The sequence below is a fragment of the Corvus kubaryi genome, unplaced genomic scaffold, assembly GCF_017639235.1.
Source record: "Corvus kubaryi isolate FWS band 111438036 unplaced genomic scaffold, C.kubaryi_AGA036_p1.0 37232, whole genome shotgun sequence".
Lineage (NCBI taxonomy): Eukaryota > Metazoa > Chordata > Aves > Passeriformes > Corvidae > Corvus > Corvus kubaryi.
In genome coordinates, this window is record NW_024581066.1 from 3628244 (window position 1) to 3642968 (window position 14725).

A 14725-nucleotide genomic window follows, 5' to 3' on the forward strand; every position below is an offset into this window, starting at 1 on the left:
TTTATGTTGGCTCGGTTTGCTGAGTTACTACTTCATTTACTCAGGTATTTGTTTCATTTGTGATACATTGCTTTGTAATATATGGTGGCACCACTAAAATGCAAAAATATTGTTCTTGGTTTCCAGTCCTGCATATTGTACAAAATGCAGCATGAGAGTTAGGTTCATTGAAAAGTATGGAAGGTTCATATGCTAGGAGATATTTTAGGGTCAAGTATATTATTATTTGTGCTGCTGCAGAGTGCTGTTGAGGGGCTAAGATGCTATTTATCGCTCTTCTCTGAAAAATTAGTGTTTAGTAAATGTTTTGCAAATATAGTAGTTGTTTTGGCTGTTTGCATTAGATAATTGCTTCCAGTGTCTGAGTTTAGGTCAAGTAGTCTAGCTAGACACATGCTGAATGCTTTTAGTTCTCTTATGTTTTTTTCCATTTAAAATATCAACCAGTAAATACTTTCTTTTGTGTTGCTTATTGTGGCCAATGATGTGGTTGGGTTTTTTTAGAACGTGCCATTGAAAGCATCTCTCAACTGAAACATGCCTTGGCAAAAGGTGAGGATGGCATTGGATTTGACCAGTCTGCTGTGGATGAGGGCAGTGACAATGCAGACAGGGACAAGGATGACTGTGGGAATGCAGCCAGTCAGGAACTGCAGCACAGTCACGCAGGTAAGATAACTCCGAAAGCAAATGGTTTAAACAAGTTGAGGAATCATACTAATTTCAATGAAAAAGTAATTATTTATTGGTTATAATGGTTTTTATCTCTTCCTAGTTAACCAACTTAAAATGTTGTTGCAACGCCAAGAAAGAATGGAAAGTGAAGAGTCTCCCTCAAGAAGGAAGAAGTCATTACACGTATGTTTCTTCTGGTTTCATTTGTGTTGTTTGAATGAGTGCTGATTTTGTAGTATACAGGGGAAAAAAGAAACACTGAATCATTTTTACAGTCTTAAATATGGGAGGTTCCTGAGACTATGGCCAGAACTTGGTATGCTTATGACCATAGTGGAATAAAAGGAATCTATAATACAGGGTTTAGACTTTTCTCCGCTTTTGTTGACCATACAGTGGGGTCATCCATCCTTTTTGTTTTGAAAACACTTGGGATAGACAACAAGGGAAAATTTCTGAAAAAGCATCCGCTGTTTTCCTTTGACTGTACCTTAAGGATTCTCAATGTCCTTCTTGTGCTTTAACTATGCTTTTCCTTGAAAGAATTAGAGACATTCATACAAAAACAGGTTTTGTAGTTCTCTGCCAAAATGCAGTGGCCTCTGTCAAAGTTTGTTTACACCCTTACATGGGCTTCTCAGATGCTGCTTTATTGGAGCAGAACTGCACCAAAGTATGTGCAATGCACCGTTCAGTTACAGAGCAGCTGCTAGTTGCTAGAACCTCTATAGAAAAATAATTCAAAGGCACTGTTGCAGTTTTATCTTTTGATGGCCTACACTGAATATTTTTAGATTATACTAAGCAAGACAAACAGCTCTTTGCTGTTGAAGTTAACAGCAGAGTGATCTAAAACCTGTATGCCTTCTGTGTTGCTTTCAGCCTGTGTAAGAAGCATAGCTCTACTGTTCTGACATTAAGGAATTTCATTTAAAGTTAACTTTTCTGAGTGTTCTATGATCCACGAGTTTAGTATGGTTGTCCTGCCAGGTATTTTGCCTCATAAAGGCATAGGAAAGAGTGTTTTGTAGCTCAAGGGATCAATGCATCATTGGTTGACTTTGGCATGACATGAATCAGTATCAGTTTGTATTTAGCCTTGGAAGCGAGGGAAAGAATCTTTTATTCCATCTTTGGTGAAGTTTTCTACTTATAGTGGGAAGTTTCAGTTTTCAGAGAAAAAATAGGAATTTACTGTATTGGTACAGCATTGTCCCATTTCTTCCTCTTGAAGTTTCCAGTGAGAGACATCCTGTGAAGTGGTGACTTTATTCTCCTTTGCAGCTGTCCTCCATCTGCTTGAGGATATGAAAGTGTTCTGAAGACAGACAACGTGTAAAGCTCAAAAAGATGTTGAACTGCAAAAGTGCACACACACCAAAAAAAAGCCCAAAACCTCATAAAATACAAGCTTGTCTGGTGATTTACTGGACACTGCAGAAATGATTCTTTTATAAGAAGAATCAAATTTCCCCAAGGTCAAGGCAAGCAAACTTAGGTTATGAGTAACCTTAATCTTTTGCTTTGAGTGATGCTGAAATACCAGATGACTGCTGAATAGTAAATGACTGCAGGATCTATAGCTAAATATAACATTTCATGAAAATTATACTCTTTAGTAACCTTTACCACACTTCATACATATAAATAATATTGTCTTAACAAAATTCCCTGTTCTTTCCCATTGATTAAAGTTGCAGTAGACATCAAATGAGTACATCTTTTCTTTGATTACACCCAGATGGTTGGGCAGAAATTTTCCTTCTGCTCTACGCTTCATCACCTGAGGTCAAGGCCCTGCAAGATTGCTTCGTATAACAACTGCAGTTCTGCTGGCTGGGTTTTGGCTAACCTAGCTGTACCCAGCCTCGTTTCCTGACACTGTTCTTAAGCTGGAGATGTGATGGATGGATTCCTGTTGTTTCCTGCCAGTTTATAGGGTGGCAGAGTTTCTCTAGTTCTGTGGTTTAGATGCTTGAAATTTGAGGCATTCAGGAAAAGTCCAAGGTGGGCCAAATTATTTGTGATGTTGGCAAAACTGTTTGTCACCGTGTAGAATGCTGGCTTCTAATGCTGCTAAGCATTTATAGTTTATAAATCCTTTTCAATATTAAGTATTTGAATGTGAACGACTTTTCCGAGACTCAGGCATAATTGTTTGGTAATTCATACTGATCAGATGTGTCTTTCAGTTCTGATTTTAGTATCTGGCCTAATTTACATTCATGACTCCCCTGACCTCTGTTCTTTCACCCTGTTTCACATTATATTGTGAGAACATTAATTTAAAAATCCCGAATTAATTTATAATCAATTTATAACAGTTATGTTGTTAAAAAGGTAAAAAAAAGTCACAGAGGTCCTCTGCTCTTTTTGTGTTGAGAAAATGTACTACCTGTTATTTTCCTTTTAGTGAAACATTCTTTAGCACTATTGTTTACATTGCAGTGATGTTTCTCAGGTGAAACATTATAACTGTTTTTCAGTGAAAAATAATTTTAATAGAAATGGAGTTTTTCCACATTTTCTAACGCTGCTGTGGTATAATCTTTTCAGGGAGGCAGCTGGAGGTCTCAGCTGCAAGGTATTTATTATGCTTTCTGAGAAGAGAGAGGGATCAATAGGAGCCAGAGAAACAGTTGACTTACAAATATTATCAAGGCTATATCATATATACTTTAACAAGTGTGATTCCTTTTTTTAAAATTTAATTTATAAAGTAGGATTAGGAATTTAAATCAAGGTGAATTCTGAGTCAATAGAACATGGGGCTTATGTGTACTGAGCCAGGCAGAATATGTTGCAAATTTGGAATTCCTTCTCTAAAGGGATATTTTTTTCAGATGGTTCTGGACATCCTCCATTTGTCTCTGCAATCCTGGTTCCAGATATTTCAAGTGTCCCCCTCTTTAAAAAAGCTAATACTTATATTTGATATAATTTCACTGTAAGGTTTTTGTAGCTAGAAACTTTCACCTCATCCTGATTGAAGGATTATACCTTTATAAAGATTGGACAAGAAATTTTAATATATTGTTTGCAGAATCTGTAAATAAGATAACTAGTAGGAATAATAGCTAGCCATTAGTACCTTGGTTTACTTTTTTTTATTTTGATTTGTGGGGTTTTTCTTTGGGGTTTTTTTTGAATGGTGAATATTTCAAAAGTAATATTTAAAAACAAGGATGTAGGTTTCTGAATTTTTGGTCTTTTTAGACTTCAGTTATATTTGAGAAGTATATAATGGAATATTTTTGCACAAAAAGGCATGTTTCAGACCCAAAATCACAGGTGTTAGAATTGTACAAGTTTCAAAAATAGGTAGGGGTCAGCATACAGATGTTTGTTTTCCTCCAGAATCATGAGCTAGTGCTAGAAATATACCTGTTGCTCCTCTGAGAAGACTCCATTAACAACTCTGTGCATTTTGTGAATCCTTAACAGAAAACTGTAGGTTGTATTCTGTGTGCAAGCAGCATCTTACTGCAACAATGGAAAACCAGAACGTAACACATGCTATTCTTAACTTCCTTCAGAAACCCACAGAAGCTGTGCCTGGAGACTTACCAGCCCTTTCCGATCTCGTTCCTGTAATCAATGATCAGTCGCAGTACATTAACCATTTGGAAGCAGAAGTGAAGTTTTACAAGGTATCAGACAACATATTTGACCTACTAAACCCCTGGTCTCCCAAATATGAAGAATTGCATTAAAAGCAGCTTACACTTAGACTTGAGATTGATTGCTGTAATGACCAAAAGTGAGCCAAATGCAGTTCAGTAGATCCATTACCCTGTGTCTTGGTGTCTGGCTTTTAAGGATCTTTGAAGACATTTTTATGTCCCATCACAAATACAAATTAGCATTTTTTTTAAAAGAAGTTTTATGGGAATTTCAGCTGCAAAAATACAAAATCTGTCTTTTGAGTTTTCTTAGTCTCTCTTAAAGGGTTAAAATAGTTCAGAATGTTAGTCGAGACCCTTGGTCTCAAGATGTATCCCAATATTGACAGCCGTCTTAAGGAAGCTTTTAAATGCAATTCCTTTATCCTATAGGACGAGTTGTGTGGAATGAAAGATCGAGAACAGGCAGTTTTACTTGAAAATGAGGAGCTCCATCAGAAACTGAAATTCTTAACTGCAGAATACACGTTGAGAGAACAAACTCTTCTAGATGTCTCAGTAAGTTTTTATTTTTTGTTCCTTTCATCAGTGCTCAAGGATCTGGCCAGATTATTTTTATGGAAGGGTCTACAAATGGTTGTCTGCAAACAGAATTTTAGTCAAAATTTAATGAGAATTTGTGAACATGGATTTCCTTGGGTAACATCATTATCATAGGTTGCTAACCTAATTAACTTGTTTATTGGTTCTTATATTCTACTGAAGATTATAAAATTCAATACTTACATAAGTACATTTGTTTAAAAAACCAGCCTACATAATCATAACTGAAGCATTAATACTTTTATTTTAGGCAAATACTCAGAACTCCTGGCCTGTAGGTGGTAAAGACTGCAGCACACACCAGCCTGTCACCTCATCAGCAGCACATAACAAAGATCAGGCTTTTGTTACAGCAGCTTCTGGGGACAAAGCAAAATGGCCTGTAGGACTGGTTGGTATTGCCTTGCTTCACAGAGTCTTACCTTTGCAAAGCTGTTCAGTGCTTTGTTGTTGTTCCAGTTCTGATGATCAACCTTGTAACAGAGACAGGAGAAGTTTTAGTTGACTGAACCTTAATCTGAGCTCAAATTTTATTTTCTGAAACCTCGTTACACCCTAATTAATATTATTGTGCAGTTAGACACAGATGGCAGATTGTATCTGCACATGATGACTTCCCAGAGATAATTCTTGTTTAAAGATAACGGCTTCACTGTACTTTGGAGATTCTTACGAGTAGCACAGCGCCCAAGCAGGTGGGAATTTGGCTGGTGTAACTTATGTAGCCCTCCACACAAGCTCTTTCATAACAAGTTGTTCTGCTCCTGGAGCAGCACAGGCTCACTAAGGTACAGAAATAGCTTTGTGCAATCTGCTTTCCCTAAGCTGAATTACATCTTGTGCTTTGAGAGATACAGAGGAGTCCTAGTAATTTAGAGATGATGTTGTCTCTTCCTGTATTTTTTATTTCAGAAGATATTAATTTTCCTTTTGCTCTGAAGTAGTGGGGTAGTGTTGCTATCTTTTGGGAGAAAAACTTGGCTAATCGAAAAGTTTTGAGATATTTTATCCATGTGCATTTGTGTACTCTGGAATTTATAGGGTACTTTAATTCTTTAATTATATGGGATTTGGGGTTTTTTAATAGAAAAATATAGTTTTGGTATTTTTATGCTATTATTTTAGAGCTGAAGACCTCAGTGGTCGCTGATGCAGTTGTTTGAAAGCTAGTTTTTACAGTAATTGCTCTTTTCTTCATCTGCCACACTTAAAGTAGGAGAATAATGTTGATTGTAACTTCTTTCCAAGCATAGTGAGCTAAATTTGTAGTGCTTTATCTGGTTTGTTATCACCATTGTATTTAACATGGGTGTGGTTGATTCATATACCTAGTTCTTCACCAGGTAATGAGTAACTCACTGTATTATAAATAAATAGCCTGTGTACTTGAAGTTTTTCATAATTCCTTTTTAAAATCTGCTGACTTGTGGGAGAGCAAGAGCAAGCTTGAGACATGATCATCAATTTCTCTGAATCATTGTAGAGAACTGAGGACTGCAGTTGGAGCTGAAACAATTTACCATATGAGGATCTGGCAAAAAACCTTATTTAGCAATAAAAAATGGGAGGGTTGTTCACTTTTTAGATTTTCAGAAGTGTGAAACATTTAGGTTGCTCTGCCACTAGTATTTCAACAGGTTTATGTCCTCAGGGGAAAAGAATGTGGGTAAAGTCTAGGTTTACTTGTAAAGACTATTATGAAGAATGCAAGACATATCTTTTCTCCCATCTTTTCTAAAGGAGAATCTAAAACTTCTTTATCAAGAAAAAGTCAGTATCCTTGATGCTCAAATACAGTCTCTAAGGTAAAGTGAACTTTTTTTTTCTTAAAATGATCCTTAATAAATTGTCACCACATAACAGCATGAACCACTCTTAAACTGAATTTAACTAAGAGAATGCCTGAATGGGTGAATGTTGTGTCTTCTGATAGTGTCCCTGAAAACCGGTTTTCTATTAAGTTCTCTCAGATATAACTGTAGCAAAATGGAATGTAGTGCTATTTTATAGAAACAGTAGCAATATAAAACATCTTATCTTTTTTACCCTCTTTCCCCTAAAAAAAGGTGATGTAAGATGGACCAATCAAAGAAAAAAGACAAGTTAAAATTTTAACTTGCATGATGACTCCCATAATTAGCTGCCTTCTGCTAATATTTTATATTGTAAATTTTGGAGATCTTAAGCATCAAACTAATTTAGGCCACATAATTTTGGAGCAGGAAAACATAATTTTGAAGCATACGGGCATATTTCTAGCTGTGTGACCTGCACATCTTTAAATGCAAAAATATTTGAAAGTAAGTCCTTATGTACTCCTCAAAATATTCAAGGTTTGAAAGTAGCAAACTATGTAAAAACAGAGGAAGAAACAACCACTTAATGATTTGGTTTTCAGGACTGAGCTTCCCCCTGTACACATACATTAATAGTACTGCTGCTGAGTCTGTTTAATTATGTTTTTCCCTCAATAAATCGTAGTTTCGTATAATTGAAAATGCTAGACTTTTCTGTGTGTAAAACCAGTTATTGCTAGGGAGACAAGTTTAAATAATGCTCTCTGCATTGGTGAAATCTGAAACCTGCAAAGCCAGTTGTGTTAGTGAATGTAAAGGAGGATCTTAAATTTCAGCTGTATAATCCAATTTTTATTTTTTCCCCCCCTTGGCCTCAAATGTTATATTTACTCAAAAATAATTCTTGGAGGCTAAGGTTGTCTCAAAAGTTCCTCAAGTATATTATTCTGCCTCTTGATTTCTCCTAAGAGGCACAATCTTGCAAACAGGAAGTTCTGCAAAGCTAAATTTTATTGAAGTGAGAAATTATATCACTTTCAGTGGGACTATCTTTCCTTCTAACTTCAAGGATGAATATACGCAGCACTTGCTGATTTCTGTCCAAGGCTTTCCAACAATAGGTTTGTTCCACCATGACTGTCTAAGGATATAAGCACAGCAAATTCTGCTCAGGTTACAGTGAATTATATGTAATAGACCAAGTACTAAAATTGGAAAAAGTGCACAGAAGATTTTCCAGATGGAAATAAGAATGCATGCAGTGTATATATCATGTGCACAGTAAATCCGATGCAACCAGAATGTGTCAGACTTTCTATGTGTATGCTGCCCAGATGGCCTGCATAACAAACCCAAAGTTTTGGATTCATTGCACAATTTGTCAAATTGATCTATATGTGCACAGTGTGCATTTGTCTGGAACTTCCTGATGTTAACATTCCTATTGCTTGTGAGCTCCCCAGCCTGACACATGCTTGGAAATTCTGGAAAAATTCTTCAGAGCACCTGGTAAAAATTTTGGAGACAAGTAAAAAACTCAGGCTGTTTTTCTGCATGTGTTTGACCTCAAGTTATGTATATTGCTGGATCTGGGTGAATGTGCTGATTATGTCTGGATTCTTGTCTAGGGAGTAGAGAATAAATATGAAGTTAGTGATGTTATTAATAAAAACAACAGAAAATTGTTAGAGTATTGAAATATTTATATGGCTGATAGTAGTTTTTGCTAATGAATATTATACTCTGTTCAGACAAAATGTAAGCCTACAAGTATTTCATCTAATAATTTTCTGTTTAACTTCAATATTTTCTGATACTACAGGGGAAGAAACAAATTAACACAGTATTGTTCTGTCTTTTAGTAATTTTGATTGGGCAGTTCAACTGTTATTTTTCTGTTAAAGTCTTCCTTAGCCTATTGAAATGTGTAAAATAATGTTCATTACAGGGATACTTACAGTTCTTTTTAGTTTTCATTTGTAATCATATATTGTATATGGATATAACTTGTAGAAATATATAATTTCACAAATAATATTTTTTATTTCTTCTTTCTAGAAAAGACCTTTCAGAATCTCAGAAGACATGCAAAGATTTGGAAGAAAGGCTGCAACACCAGAAGTCGCTCGTTGCAGCCAGAAATTCTACCCAGGTTGGTGGTCTGTGCCTGAACTGTGCCCAGCACGAGGCTATTCTTGCACAGACTCACTGTAACGTTCACGTGCAGACCATCGAGAGGCTGACAAGGTAGGTTGAGGGGGAGGTATGTAATTTGTGATTGGAAGTGTGGCTGCTGGCATTAAACCAGTTAAGTCCCAATGTGTTGGGTCCCATTCACAGAGAGATGTGTACTTATGGAACAATACACTCCCAAGCTGGAGTCATAATGCTGAAATCAGTGAATGTAGGTCACAACCACTTTGAAATCTACAATAGCTTTGCTATGTATTTCAAGTGAGAAAGAGTGTTAGTTGTTATCATGTAATTATGATACCTTGGGCTGACCAGATAATGAGACTATTTACAGTCTGTTTCCTACACTTTTTGTACAAACAAGTCCTTCACTGTCAGCACAAATATTGTGCAAGTCCCTGTGTTTTGATTGATTATTTCTTGCAAAATTCATTATATTTCTGTAGCTGGAAGTTTTTGTGGTTCCACTTTGTTCTTCTTACGTATGGGGAACTTTTCAGATACATGAACAATAGGTCAGGTGCTTGGGGTAGGATGCATTTCCTACTCCAAACACCTGTAGTAGTTCTTCCCTGACTACAATAAGACAGGGGAAAGAAGTTCCATTGGATAAAAATAAATTAAATTATTTGGTGCAACCTTCTTTTTAATTCTAGTTTTTGTTTAAATAATTTTAGAAACCCCAGCTATAGAGGCTGAATACATATAGCTCAGAAACCCCAACAGCATTAAATTTTTTTTCTTAAGGAATTCTGCCAGTCAATCATCTTCAAAAAACACTCTCCCTTTCTACTTGCTAGTAGTAATGATAGGATACTGCAACTTTCTCAAAGTTTGTTAAACAGCTATCTTAATTTCTTCTTAAAAGCTTCTTAATTTCTGAGGTATAAGAATGAGCCTGCCAGAGATGGAATAGTGGGTCAATTAGAAGCAGGGAGACTGAAGGGACATAGTAGATATATATAGTTGGTCAAGTGGGCATTATCCCTCTGCAGGACATGGCTCTTGCCAGGATTTATGTATTTTTTTTCTATTATCGAGTCCAAGAATTGTCTGGGAAAGCTTTATTGCTGCGAAGTTGTGTTTCAAAATCTGCTTTTGTAACAAAAGTAATTATTTGTCACAGATGTTGGAAAATATGAACAAACTGTAAATCAGTACATTCTCGTCCTCTTACATTATAGTGCAGCTTGAAATAAAAGATTTGAATTGACCTCTTTATTTATCTTAAACCATTATTTCATTTGGAGGTTTAAAAAAATCTAAAAGCTACCCCTACTTGAGATGCAGTTTATTATAAAAAAAGGGTATTTTAGTAGGAATTTTCAAAGGAACTTTGTCAAATTCAAAAATGAAATAAAATTTCAAAATATGGCTGCTAGGTCTCTGGGAAATACCAAAAAATGTCTTACCATTTCACACAACATTAAGAACACAACAGTTTTCAGATAGAATCTCGAGCTGCACCTAAACCACAGGCAATTAAACTTAATTTAAAAGCTTTTAACATATCAAAATAATGAAAAGGTGAGGTCAAGTATTACAGTTTTACCAACTCTGCTTCACCATTAATACAGATGTCAGTGTCTTAGTTAACAAAAGTTCAGAAAAGTCGTAGAATCCAGGTGTCTTATTGTTAGGCTTAGTTCCAGTTTGCAGCAGATGGATTTAGATTGTCATTTGACATACTTAGCGATTACTTGTTGAACCTAACCCTTCCATTTTATTGTTTTTCCCTCTTTTATTTACATTTAATGACAGTGTAATGCCACATCGCCTTTTTTTTTATTTGTGTGGATCCCCGTTTTGTTATATCAACAGAATGTGCTCAGCTTCAGTATATTAATGACTTGAGATCTGCTCTCTTTACTGGCAGTTTCTCTAATGGTCCATGCTTTTGAAATGAAGGACTGGTTGGCAAGCAAATGATATTTTCAATATCTGCCAAGCTTGCAGTATGCTGTCTTTCACTCATGAGTTCTAGTCTTGCTTTGCTTACCAGCCTTATGTCTTTTAGCTGTTTGTATTTTATATTTGGTATACCTTTTGTTTGGGGCTTTTTCTCTTACAAAAAGATATAGAAGAAGTATCTGGGTTGTTTTTTTTTAATACGCAGAGAAAGAGATGACTTGATGGAAGCACTTGTTTCAGTGAGACAAAGCATGAAAGAGATGCAGCAAAGAGAATCTAATGCTTGTAGGCAAGTTGAACATGCAGTGCAAATGGCAGAAGAGGCCAATTTCGAAAAAACAAAGGTAAATTCATCACGGAATTAGAGCTTTTTAGTGTTCAGATCTAATGCAAATGTTAATTAGTTTCCATGCTAATGAGAAAATACATGTGTAAGACCATTGTCATATGTTGAGATGATGTAGATTTAAAACAACTGCACCATGTGACAGTTTCTGAACAGTAATATGAACTCTGTATTCAAGTTCTTAAATTCTCATCAATACTGTAAGGAGTGTTGCATTTTTTAATTGTGATGTAGTTTCACAGCTAGGTGATATAAACTGAGGTGTAGAATTTTTAAAGGCATTCATGACACATAAGAGGATAATTTTGACATCACATTTCTGGCCTACTCTAGGAAGAATAGTTAAAATGCTTACAAACAATTCTTTTTTGCCTCAGATCAGAGCAGTGCAAGAACTGATTAACTATCAGAGCTCTTTGAAGTTGAGAAATTTTGTCTAATGATACCTGCAGGAAGCTTTTGTTATGTAAATAATAAAAATAAAACCTGTTTTGATCTAATGCTTGTGTTAGCCCTAGTTCTGTACACAATCAACCTATATTGACCTAAATTATTTCCTTGATAGTTAGTGACATCTACTGTACTATTAGTGAATTACTATGAGAGAGGGTTGTTTTTGCTTGGTTTTTGTAATTAAATGCAAACAAGATTGATATAATTGTTGTATTGATTGAATTGGTATTATTTATCCAGTGCTGTAAGAGAAGAGCGTGTGCTTGTAGGGTTGTGTGAAGTGCTACCTGTTTGTCTACAAGGTTGAATAGTAGTGTGGGTTTTTTTCATGCTCCAAAACTGTTTTAATATGAAAGAACAGAAAGAAAATTTTGTACTTATACTGCATTAATTTTACCTTTTTACAAGTACTGTATACCTCTTGGTAAGTACAAACCATCCTTTTTTTCCCCAGTCCTATTCTACTTGTGAGGGCTGGTTTTCTTAATAACTAGCATGGAATCCCTTAGAACAGTCCACGTAACAAGTGAGAAGTTAACACATTAAGCCTTCAAATTCTACGATTGCAATTTCATCAGCCTGTTGACCCAAAGTCTAACCTCAGGTGCTTATCATTTAAAACCACCATTTCTTCTTGTCTTTTGGTTGTCTCAGTAGTTTGTGTCCTCTTGCTTATTGCATAGAGCAGGGAGGAGATCTGTTATGGTGAAGTTTACATAGCTGAAGCAAAATCAGAAATATATTTTCAACACAAATGTCATAAAAGAGTTATTGTTTGAGCTGCTCATTGTCAGAACAATGGAGCTAACAAAATAGACATTTCTTCTTGAAATGCAACTAATGTAACTACTTTCTTCTAGAGTGGCACTGGTTTAGATGTCTACCAAGCTACAGCAGCTTTATGCAGGCAATTGTTTGCTGATGTTGATGATTCTTTCCTACAGAAAAGGATTCAGTGCCGTAACAGAGGTATTCTCTCACCACGGTAGACTTGATATAGGAAAGGGATCCTCCAGAGAGTCCCACAGAATTGCCATAAAACTAATGGAGACTGTTAGAGCATTCTCTAAAAAAACATTGTGTAACTTACTCCCCTCATGAACAGTCCAACGCCAAGAAAATTGAACACAGGGGATTGGCTTTGAGTTAAAGAAAAATAAAAGTTAAAAAAAATTAATTTGAAAATAAATAAAAGGGTTAATAAGTTAGAATTCCTAGAAGGAGGTTACTCTAGCTTCTTTGAAACAGAGTATGCTGGATATCAGTGAAATGTTGAAATCTAGTTTACTTGTGGGCTAGCCAAGCTCCCTTTAGAGTGCTTTGAATACTTGGATTTACTTGTAATGGAGTAGTGTATTTCTGATTTAAACTGACATAACACTCAAATTCTGCACTTTGGCAGAGATACAGAAGCATATATGGATAAATATCTTCTTAGCTTTTTTAGAAGTGTTTTGAGAGTATTCTTGAACTTAAGTTTCTTCTTTTTTGCTAGAAAACACATCTATACCCTGTGTTTTAGCACCAGAAATTAAGCAGTACCTTTATGAGGTTTTTTAGTAGAATTAATTTTGACAAACCCTAGACAATTTGTAAAATGTTTTTTGTGTCTTTACTGACTGCTTTCAGATTTCTTAGCATTCTACACTCAGTAATTCATTTCAAGAGGAGATTAAGTAGAAGTGCATACATTTTATTAATTTTTCCTTCAGTTCTTTAGTTAGACACTGGCCACTGTATTTGCAAGGAGTCAAGTACTGGAGGCTGATTCTAGTGATGTGCATTCAGGAATTTTAAATTTTAAATGCAAGGCAAATAATCAGAGTTTTAGAAGAGCAGCTACTTATTTGGAAAGTACATTTGGACAAATGCTTCCATCTTTGCCATGATTTCTAAAACCAATTAAATTTCTCAATTACAGTAGGGCATGTATATACATACGAACATATACATCTGTTTTGATTTTGTTAGTCCTAGATGTTAACACAGTTGAGTATGTATAAACATCATAATAACTGCATAAAAAATAAAAACATTGGTTTTTTTGAAGGTATTAGATAAATACCATGTTTGTTTAAAAATTTTAGGTTTCTTTCACTTAAGCAAATTGGGGTTTTTCAGGCTCTAGTCCACTGTGACCAACTGAAAAGTGAGATGGAACGGCAGAAGAATTATCTTGAAAAGGAGTTGGCTGCCCAGCTAAATAAGAGGGCTGATGAAAAAGAAGCACTGCAGGAAGAAATGAAGAAGGAAAGGGAGGACTTGACAGCAATGGTATGAGTTGGTTCTTTTTCTGTTTGTGTATTACAATGAGGGTATCATCCTCTTTAAACTTTGCTTGTCTTTTATTTTTAGTTTCGGATGTGAGAGCTCAATAAGTCACTTCCACCATTTCTTTAAAGCAGTGGTAGATAAGTGGTCCTTTGAGTTTGAGTAACTGGGGTTTGTGCTGTGTCTCTAGATACATACTAGGTTGTTGATATTATGCACTTTATTTTAGGTTGCATAATATTTTTAATGCACTTTGTCAAGGGTTAAGTAATATGTGATGCAAGGTTTGTACCTAGCTCTTTTATAAAAATTATTACTTAATTTGCCAAGGCAAGTGTTCAGAAGTTAGCACATGTCAAATTTAGGATTCTTTGCTACTTTGATCTTACATATACATTAATGTTACAATATCATAATTTCAAAGTGATCTTATCATATGTTTAGTTTTCCCACCTGCAGAAATGTGTTGGAGTCCCTTTTCTCACTTTTACTAATGTTTATAAACTCTCTGAGACAGAATCTGTCTCATCGTTTATGCTGTGACCATTGTGATAGTCTTGATAACCTGGTTTTAGACTTCTAGATGCTGCTGTAATTTGAGTATAAAACATAAGGGTTTTCTGCCCAATGGAGTATACAGAGGAAAGCTCATGCTAACAGCAGTAAGCCTGTGATAGAGGATGCATTTCTAAGGTGATTGAAATGGGAAGAAGTGTAGAGAGATAAATACTTCATGAATTAGTGGTTTTCACACTTGTGATTTGCAAGGTCTTCAACCATTTTCTGGTGGAGGTTTGGAAACAATAGAGTGAATTTCTCTCCTGATTGTAGACTTTTTCTTATATTTTGGGACT

General features: G+C 35.5%; 1 protein-coding gene across 5 annotated transcripts in view; it reads left to right on the forward strand.

Moving 5' to 3' along the window:
* SDCCAG8 (SHH signaling and ciliogenesis regulator SDCCAG8) overlaps positions 1–14725 on the forward strand; it is a 108998-nt gene that overhangs the window by 9100 nt on the left and 85173 nt on the right. For all 5 annotated transcript variants that reach the window (XR_006015212.1, XM_042023008.1, XM_042023009.1 and 2 more), the window contains exons 2-10: positions 505–669; positions 776–858; positions 4212–4325; positions 4731–4856; positions 5152–5292; positions 6642–6706; positions 8756–8944; positions 11007–11145; positions 13722–13874. Coding sequence is in view for 4 of the 5 variants with exons in the window: in XM_042023008.1 (XP_041878942.1) it covers positions 505–669; positions 776–858; positions 4212–4325; positions 4731–4856; positions 5152–5292; positions 6642–6706; positions 8756–8944; positions 11007–11145; positions 13722–13874 (1175 nt within the window). In the remaining variant the exon portion in view is untranslated. The remainder of the gene's footprint in view (positions 1–504; positions 670–775; positions 859–4211; positions 4326–4730; positions 4857–5151; positions 5293–6641; positions 6707–8755; positions 8945–11006; positions 11146–13721; positions 13875–14725) is intronic.